The sequence below is a fragment of the Polypterus senegalus genome, chromosome 1, assembly GCF_016835505.1.
Source record: "Polypterus senegalus isolate Bchr_013 chromosome 1, ASM1683550v1, whole genome shotgun sequence".
Classification (NCBI taxonomy): Eukaryota; Metazoa; Chordata; class Cladistia; order Polypteriformes; family Polypteridae; genus Polypterus; species Polypterus senegalus.
The window spans coordinates 206,380,474-206,390,837 of record NC_053154.1 but is presented as its reverse complement, the minus strand read 5'-3'; the positions used below and the strand labels follow the sequence as shown (position 1 = coordinate 206,390,837).

Sequence of the window (10,364 nt, the reverse complement as noted above, 5' to 3'; positions counted from 1 at the left end):
TCACACGCTAAGATTTGACAGCTGGGGATGTCCTCGTGTCCTCCCCTCCCATGCAATCCTACTTGGCACTTTCTCCGCCCCCTGGGGCGTGGCCTTAAAGACAGATGTCAGGCTTGCTGTGATTTTCCTGCAGAGCCAATAGCGTGTTGGCTGCGAGCGGAGAAGGCTGGCTTGGCGAGGCGGTGAAGGAGAGAGAAAGAGCGAGAGCGCGCGCGCGCGCACGACAGCGAGGGCTGAGAAGCAACAGACCAGAAGCCAAGAAAGAGGCAACGTCGATTTGGTGCTGCCGCTGCAAATCACAAGACGGACTGGTCCTGTCTTGAGGAGGTAGGCAGTCTGTACTGAATCTGTAACGACCGACTGCAGCAAGAGGAAGGGCAGCACTTAATCGGCAAGAAAAAGCAGACGAAAAAACGGAAATGAAAGGCAGTACCAGAATCATCAGAAAGAAGGAATATATTAAAAATGCAGTTTGAGCTGGAAAGAAGAAAAACATATCAAGAAGAGACACGCAAAAAGCCAAAGAATCTATGAATATTTATTTATGTGAAACTGAACTTAATTTATGCCAGGACTATATGGAATAATGGAGATCTAGACACCTGTATAATAACTTCAGGATAAAATACTGTGGATTTATAAATGTGGACTTTGGTGTATTTTCTAGCATTCCTTTGGATTTCTGTTTAGTGCAGAGAGCCAGCAAACTAGGCCTCATGCTGTCTAAGAGAGGGTCTTCCTTCTTCCAACATCGAGGCTGACTCAACGGGGAACCTGCTAATCTCACCCTGACTGAGCTCCTCATTCATCAGCTGCTCTCCAGCTCCCCACCCCTCCCCAGGATCTGGCTGTCACAATAGCGAGGTCAAGATGGACAGTACGGGCCACTTGCATGACCTGGGGGTGGGGGATGTGGGTGAAGAATCACAGAAGTGCCCGTATCCTGTTACTCTGCAGCCTCCACCCGCAATGGGAGAGCAAGAGGCTCCACTCCATCAATTTCCACAGCAGCCACAGCATCTACAGCAACATCCACTGACCCTTGCACAGCTCAGCACTCAGCTGCAGCCCACTGGAAACACGACACCCACTCCAGTTCCTCTGGCTGGCCACAACTATAACCATAGTGGGAGCAGCGGCGGACCTGGGGGGACCAGCACTCTGCAACTCTTCAACAGCAGCTCGTCCCCCACTGCAGCCCCATCAGTTCTCCCTGCTTCCTTTAGGGCCTCAATCTCACCTCTGCAGAACCCCCTTAGCTCTTATCCCAGTACCAATGTGCTTCATCCAGTTTCGTCATCCAGGCATGGCAGCCAGCACAACTTGAGTGAACTCCAAATTCAGCAACATTTGGCTAGCCATTCCCCAAGTTCACTGACAGGGGAGAAGGGAGGAGTGGGGGGTGTTTCTGGGGGAGGGGGTGGTTGTTCCTCAAGCAAACACAGGCAGGCCAGCCCCCTAGTCCACCGCAGAGACAGCAACCCCTTCACAGAGATTGCTATGAGCTCCTGCAAGTACAGTGGTGGGGTAATGAAGCCTCTCAGCCGGCTTAGTGCCTCCAGAAGGAACCTTATTGATTCAGAGCCTGAAAGTCAGCCCTTGCAGATATTTAGCTCTGGCTGTGCTGGTGGCCCACCAGAAATTGTCATTTCTTCTAAGGAAGACGTCCATCATGCCAATGCCAACCAGACCTTGCTACTTCATCATAACCAAAATCACCAGCAACACACAGTCAGTGGGGGTAGTGGGAGTGGGGGCACCACCACCAACGCCACTGCCAACAATTTGGGTAGTACTCACTCCAAAGCCAACAAGAGGAAAAACCAGAATATCGGTTATAAACTGGGGCACAGGAGAGCCCTGTTTGAGAAGAGGAAGCGACTCAGCGACTACGCGCTCATTTTCGGAATGTTTGGAATTGTTGTCATGGTGATTGAGACGGAGCTGTCCTGGGGCGTGTACACCAAGGTGAGGGGTTAGGTGTGATGGACCTCCATGGGGTCTTGCGTCTGGCATGATAAGCAAATACGAGAATGAGAGGCATCTGAAAGCAAACCTAAGTATTCCAGTAATGGCGAGATTACTAACACTATTAACCGACGTTCAGAACTGTAGGAAAACTGCAGGTATTTAATGTTAAGACATCATGATGCAAATAGCGCATATTTAAGGTCAGGGTTATAGCCATGAGAATTGCTCAATATAACAAAACGTTTCGTTAAGACCTTTTAAGGGATTAGACTGTATATTTAGAATTGTTTTCTATTAAAGCGATGAATTTCTAATGCTAGAACTTGCTACTTGTTGGCTGAAATGCTATATATTTTTATTTTGTATTACCTGCCGCCTCGACCAGTATTAGGTCCTCCCTTGCGTACGATGTTGCTGTGACAGGCGCCGGCATTCCGTGAACCTAAATCGGATTAAGCAGTTCCGAAAATGGGTTGATCGATGTTGTGTATTACTGAGAGAAATGCATACCGTTTAAGCATAACAATCGCGATTGGGCCACAAATAACCACACAGCCCAAGACCACCTGTTTCAATAAATAAACAAGAAAAAAGTTGACTTTTTAATACATTTTGAACGTAGCGTTGTCAGGGATACACCGACGATCTAACAACACCTTCCCAATGTACTTGTGTAGTAGTACCGATTATTACATATTTAAAAAAAATGTTTATGATAGGTTTACAAGTTAAGCTTTAGAATGATCATTTATCAGAATTATCATATATCAGGTCGCGAAATTCTATACAGTGAGATTAAAATTAAGTTTATCGCCGAGAAAAAATATGCCAACGAATGAAAATCTAAGTTTTTAAGTGTCTCTACAGAGATTATTCGCGGACACGTCAGTTTTTGTTACTTAACTCTTTCACTGATTCCATATAAAGTATTTAAATAATCTATCTATCTATCTATCTATCTATCTATCTATCTATCTATCTATCTATCTATCTATCTATCTATCTATCTATCTATCTATCTATCTATCTAATATATAGCATCATTTACGTTTAAATTTAAACGTGGTACAATCTGAGCAGGTCTGACCACGTTACTGCTACCTACAGCCTTGTTATTGAATGCGACAGAAGCCTCTTTCTATTATCCAAGCCAGACATTTATACGTGTGTTTGGCTGGTGATTCTATATTTTATTCCATAAAAATAAAATATTTATAGGCGTGTGTATAAAATTTTTGAGCTACTGTAAAATTGTAATTTCCCCTAAAGTACTATCTATCTATCTATCTATCTATCTATCTATCTATCTATCTATCTATCTATCTATCTATCTATCTATCTATCTAAAAGACATTTTAGTCCAGTAAGAGTAGTGTGCATCCCTATTTAGGATCAAGTTTATGATTAGCAAGTAATTTCATTGCTTTCATTAGCTAGACTGGCATCCCGACTGACAAGTTAAAACTCACCTCCATCCATTAAGATCTACCTTAGTCTCTACTTGAAAAATTAAAATCAGTACACATTACTACTTGTTGAGTCAGCATCCACCATAAAGTCAAATATCGGTCATGAAAACTAGACGTACGTGGAATACCTGCACTCAGGCCATCGATCTTGTCCACTAAGGAATCGCAGGGAGCTGATGTCAGTCATGTCCAACTAAGGGACATTGACGAGCCATCACCGCTACCACCAGACACACGCACATTGAGCTGGTTTATAGTCGTCAATTACCAGTTTGAAATGGGAGTCGAATAAGGATGAGGTTGTGGAAATCGTAGTCTCCGGTGCCGCGAGGTTTGTAGTGCTAATCTCTCCTCCAGCATGCACTCAGACAAAGTGCAGAAACTATTTTAAAATAGTTTAAAACGTTCATATTTTTAAAGTAATACATCGCAATATATGCAGGAGGAATTCATTTATGAGTTTGGATTGGATTAAGCGGATTCAGTAACAGCTGGAGGGGTATCTAGTTCTTTGCCGAAGTTTGCTGTGTAAGAGAGAGTAATTATGTCTGTGTGACTGGTACCCTTAATTAATACTACATTAACCATCGGGACATACTCAGCTATTCTTGAATCACGGGTATCTGTTCAAGATTTCACGTGATCAGCTCAGACTTCAAAGTGCTCTGCCATTTGATTCTAATCGACACATATTGAAACTTTACAATAATCCATATATACTTAAAAAAAATGTCACTTTTAAAGAGAGTGAACTCCCGTATGGTCCAAGGCATTCCAACTAACGGAATTTGAAACGCAATAATAGGCATACAATTTGTAACGGCTTAAAGCGCACTGCTTTTCGCTTTAAATGACCGCATCTTTATTTTTTACACTGTTGTGCAGTAGCTTGTTTTACTATTGACCATATCGTTTTTAAACTTATAATGTAACATTTTTAAAGTCACTCAATCCAGTATACACGCTTCTACTACTGTTCTCCGTGAGTAGAGAAAACCAACGGTTAAAATTCGTTGAACCGACATACAATTATTTAAAAAAAAAAAAAGTCAAGAGAAATAGAAAGCGAGAAAACCAAGCATGTCTTTGGAGTGTGTCCGCGGCAGGGGCGAGTCTTCTTCACCCACCTGCCGCTTCCAATAAAAGTTGTGACTGCAGCGCGCAGCTGTCGTGTCAAAGAAAGTGTCACGGAGAGGTGCACGGGAGCGCTCAGCTGTGTGAAGCACGCTCTTGCAGACATCACAACTTCCAAAGCGTGCACACTAGTTGTGAATAAGCGAAAAAGCATAACATCCTGACGAATGAATTAACCTAGTCTGCCTGAAATATAACTTATGTAAATATATTTGTCCTATTTGCGCCATGGCCAGGATTGATTCTTGATGAAATTGATGTTGGGTATATATGACTTATAATTAAACGGGCTTGGAAGTGGACGGCTGGATGATTAAACGGACAGTCGGGGCGCCACCAGAGCATCATTTTTTGTATAGCCTCTTTGCTTGATGGTTGGGGGAAAACACATCAAAGTGTCTTCAGTATAGAGTTTGGGTAACCTTAAAGCATTCAGCTTCAAATATTAAAAGAAATTGTATTGTGAAAATAAAATCTGCAATAAACCTTACCAAGATTAAGTGGGTTTGAGGATAGATGGGGTGATGGGTTGGCATCTTCACATTTTCATTGCCATTGCTATTGTTGCTGTTACTCTGATTATTTTGTTGTGCCCAAGTTTACATTTTTGCACTCAGCATTAAGTGTGCGCTTTCAGTCAGTCTTCTGTTGTTACTTGCACAGTTATTGACATTTTTTCTTGTTAGTGCTGGGTTGTAAAAATGATTACATTGGAAACCTATGTGTATTTTTAAAGCAACCCCAGTGGAGTAAAACTGGAGGCTGCGGCGGTAATTTAATTCACATCTAGATCTGAAGCTTTGTTTTGTTGTAGTAGTTTTAGCTTAGATGATTCATTTCCTCATTTCTGAAGTGCAGTAATTGTAGTGAAATATTGCATGGTTTCTTATAATGATATAATACCAGGTCTTACATGGGGTGCTGGATGACAGGAAAGGGAAATGGCTGTTCTTACACAGGGGAGGATTCTAAATGAAGCCCACTTAACTCATGGCTCTCAGGAGAGAGCTTCGATCTAAATACTAATTATATAGAATTTCTGAACAAATATCTCCTCGGTTTGTTTATACTTTACAGCATACAAAGGACTTGACACTTTGGTCATTGACAGAAGGGCTACAGAGGCCATTTGAGTCCATCCTAGTCCGATAGAAACTACAGTAATCAGTTCATCAATATTATTCAGCCATTTTGAAGAATTTCAAGGAAGACTTTCACTTTTATTACTGTGTATTGATAAAATAAGGCAACAAATCTGAAGAATATATATTGAAAAATTGCTATTTTACATTGATGAAATAAAACCTCAAGTCAAAGAATACAAATTAAAATAAAAGGAGTAACAGACTAACTGTCAAAGCAAAAATAAAAAAGCAATTAATTGATTCAATACAGCAATAGATTACACATATTAAATGTACAATGACGTATGATCCAAAATGGTTTTAGGAAAACAGTCAGTACTATTGTTTTGAATTTTAATCTTTGGATCGAGTGAATATATTTTATAACTTTTTGTTATTATTTCATAGAATGAACAGAAATATTAGGAAAGTTGTTAGGACCTATGGTCATTTAAAGGGAACATGGATTGATGGATGACTAATTATTACACATCAACACAGACTAAAGTGTAATGCCGGAGATTAAATGAAAGTTCATCTCTTGATAATTTAAGATTAGTATTAATTTAATGACTGGCATATCAATTCAGATGAAAAGCTTTCCCACTGATTTCTATAAAATATTATACTAGGTTCTTTGATTATCACGTCAAAACATCTGTCAGTATCCAATAAGAACTGACAGTCACAATTTTTGACATCTTGATGGCTTGCAGAGGCTGAAGACAGTGATCTGTCATTTATCAGTTGATGCCGCTTCATCAGCATCCAGTGCAACGCTGGCTTACACGACTCGGGATAACCAACTGCATGATGGCTAGTGAAGGAGCACAAATTTCAGATCAATAAAGCATCCTCGAAGGATTTCAAAATGTTATGTTAAACCTTGTGAGCTCACAATGTGATTGAGGGTTAAAAGTTTGATTGGAGGAAAAAAACCTTGTTTAACCGAGTTATTCGCATTGCGGCATAGCCCTCAGTCCAAAAGCTCCCTAATTCTGTTGTAACAAGACAGACCCCACTTGGGTTCTTGGTTATCAATTCTCCAGGTGCCGTTTAAGAAGATTTTTCTATCAAACCTCTGTCAAACAGTAATGGATAGTAGAATTAAGTCTCTGCCTTCAAATGATGTTATGACTATTGATAGCGGAGCTTCAGAAGTCCCTAGATGTCTTTTCATTAATTTCACGTGGTTAACAAATGTATATTAGCATATCCATTTCCAAAAACTGCTAAAGACATTTTATTTTTCAAGGCCACGCCATCTTAATTTTTACTAACCCGTAGTGTTTATTATAACAGTAATTAATGTCCATTAGATTTCAAAATCAAGTGTAAATCGAGTTCTTGGTAGTCTATTCCTAACTTTAGAAAGTTACTGGCGCTCATTTAAATCTGGTTTATCTCCTTTCTGTTAAAATGAATTTCCTGACAGCTAATGCTGCATCACTGTCTCAAAGACTTAATGGAAAACTGTGGCCATTCAAACTAATGCACCCTCTCATGAAAGTTATAGGCCATCTTATGCCTTTATGGATGTGGTTTTGAAACATGACCCATATCCTCATTAATTGGTAATGTTCGCTGAAGAGACCCAAATCTCCTTAATCTATCATATTAATATATTTTGTTAAATCAATTTGTTTCAGTTTAGGGTCGCAAGACTGGGAGCAGCAGTACTTAGGAACCTTGTTGTTTGATATGTTAATTTAGTTAATGTTTGAAGAGGATATTTTTAGTTTTAAATTATAATAATAAGTTTTGTTTGCAATATTGTACATTTAATTTTTTTTAATTTTTAATGGTTAACTTATTTTGTATTGGAGTTTCTCATAATTAGGGCAGAATGTTGGGCTTTTACTAGAAAATCATTAATTCCAAATTAGATAATACATTCCTGGAAATTTCAGTCAATCAATCAATGCTTGTTGAAACATCAATCAATTAATTATATTGAGTTTTATGAAATTACTTTAATAGCAAAAAACACTTTAAACAATTAAGTCAAATGTGAGGACTGTGTACGAGATATAGTAGTCACAATTGCATCCAAACACAAAATAATTGCATCAGTTAAAAATATTTCTGTTTCAATAGACAGACAATGAAAACATTGCAGTTACAGAAGTTTTAATTCTGTTCGTACAGATTTTTCAGTTTTAAAATTATATTTTGATATGGTTTAAATATTACCTCTTTTTCTTATTTTGCCACTGAAGAAGTATGAATTTGACTTGAATCTAAGTAACAGATTCAGTCTTTCTAAAAGTAACCTCGGATCTCCAGTAGATTACATTGTAAACAGCAGGATGTCTTCAGGGCAAATGGGCTGGCGTAGCAGACTTAAGACATGCTATTAAAACTGTACGGGCCACACAACAGAGATTTTTAAGTGTAGCAGGTTGCTTGAATTGGCTTGAGGACTAGTTTTGTTGAATAGACTGGAATGAAAATATACACTACATCAGCTACAGTCAATGAAAATGAAGGGCAGAAACTAAATTATGAATTTTGGCGACTTTATTTTAGTGTAGATGGCATGATAGGGATTGAGAAAGACAGGAGCAAAAGTGAGCGATAGTCAAAGAAGTGTTTGCTAAATGGCTCGATATTACATTGGCAAATTGCTTAGTTCCTCTTTGTCCCAGATTTGCTGCTCTGACTGAATGTGAATACACTTTGCTTGTATAATAAACAATGTCATAGCCAGTGAACTGTAAATGTTGGAACCAGAGAAAATCATTCATTCTAAAAATCTAGTGTCATCAATGAATGAAAATGTTATACTAAAAAGCAGAAGCTAAATCGTGTTCTGATACAAAAAAGCACAAACCATAAATATTTTAAGGCTTCAAGGGTATCATACTTAGAATGTGATGCAAACTGTTAAATAACTGACTTTAAAACAGCCACTATATATATGTATAAGACAGTTTTAAGCCGGTGTTATACTACATGACTTTACTAGAAATTCCCAGTCATAAGAACATCAATACATAAGAAACCTGACAAATGAGAGGAGACCGTTGAGTCAATCAGGCTCATTTGTTTAGCTAATAGCTAAGCTGTCACAATATCTCATCCAGATACTTCTTGAAGGTGTTAAGGTTTCCGCTTCAACTACAAGTCTTGGTTGTTTATTCTAAATCTCCACAATTCTTTGAATTAAGAGTGTTTAGTTGCTTCAGCCTTCAATGCACTTCTCTATAATTTCCACTGGTGTTCTCTAGTACATGATTCCCCCGTAAGCTGAAAGAATACTGCTAGATCTACTTTATCTCTACCTTTGAGGATTTTGAAGACATAGATTAGGTCCCCACGCAGTCTCCTCAGCTCGAGATTAAACACATTTAATTCTCTTAGTCCTGGGTTGCACTTGGTTGCTCTCCTCTGCACAGCTTCAAGTGCTGCTGTGTTCTTTTTTGTAGCATTGTGAACTGAACTGTACACTCTTGACACCGTATCCGTACTGCATTAAATAGTCTGAGCATAATGTAATCAAATTTTTTGTTTAACTTTTTTAATCCTTCTGAACATTGCTTAGATGTTGAAAATGTGTCAACATAACCCCCTATCTCCATTTCAGAGGTTGTTTCCTGTAGGACAGTGTCTCCCATCTTATATTTATAATTGACCTTCCTGATGCCCAGGCATAGCACTTTGCAGTTTTTTACACTAAACTTTATTTTCCAAGTACCGTATATACTCACGTTGATCAAAAAATCAGACCAGACTTATTTGCCCATTCAAAAATGCGACACTTAATTTTTTTTTTTTACATCTTCTTGTTTCCTCCAATCTTACATCAGTTACTCAGATGCATCGAATTTTCTTGCGGCAGTGCAGTTACCAATTTCTTTTGCTACTACAATGATGTTTAATTTAAAACCAGCTTCATATTTTCTTCTGATTGAATGCTCCATTGTAGATAAGGGATGCTCTTATGATAAAGGTGTATCAGGGTGTGAGATACAAAAAACAGAAGTCAGTGCAAATGTTGCTTCGGAATAATTTGGGTATTACCATGTGATCACGTAGGCATAATACATAGAACAAAAAAGGCAGTGTGCTCCGTGGTTATTCTCTCAGGTGGGTGTTAGCATATCATAATCTCTTGGACCAATAGTGTGTGTTTTCTACATTCAACTTATACGACCGATATTATAAAATACCAAAAATGTTATGGTAAAATCAAGTCCCAACTTATCCACGGGAGAACATATCCGTGAGAATATACAGTATTTTCCCATTTCTAAAGCTTTTTTTCTTTTTGTAGCTTCCTCTGTGTCTGCCATTCTTCCAATTTGTGAATTTACTGACTATACTAGAATCAGTATCATTAATAGAAAACAGAAAAAGTAGCAGTCTAAGGATAGACCCCCTAGGGGACTCCACTGATAATTTTACTTTACATGGAGCATTTTCTTCCTCTCTCCTATTACCCATACTCTATCTCTCAGTCATTGCCTTTATTTATATAATCTTAAGAAAATCATAGCAAGTTGTAGACAATCCTGTTACCATACACAGAGAATTGGAACCCTAAGTCAACTTAGACGTAGGGGTGGCCTCTTCTAATAATGGGAGGTAACAGGAAAATAAGCTCTTAAATGGAAGTACAATGCACAGAAACAGTAAGGATCATTGGAAGCCACAAGGAAAGAAG

The 10,364-nt window shown here is 38.7% G+C and overlaps 1 protein-coding gene across 1 annotated transcript in view; it reads left to right on the top strand.

The window, feature by feature from the left end:
* The first annotated feature begins 160 nt into the window (after positions 1–160).
* Positions 161–10,364, top strand: part of LOC120538368 (small conductance calcium-activated potassium channel protein 3-like) — a 331,728-nt gene continuing 321,524 nt past the window's right edge. The window contains exon 1 of the mRNA XM_039767850.1: positions 161–1,968. Coding sequence (XP_039623784.1) covers positions 871–1,968 — 1,098 coding nt within the window. The 5' untranslated portion in view covers positions 161–870. The remainder of the gene's footprint in view (positions 1,969–10,364) is intronic.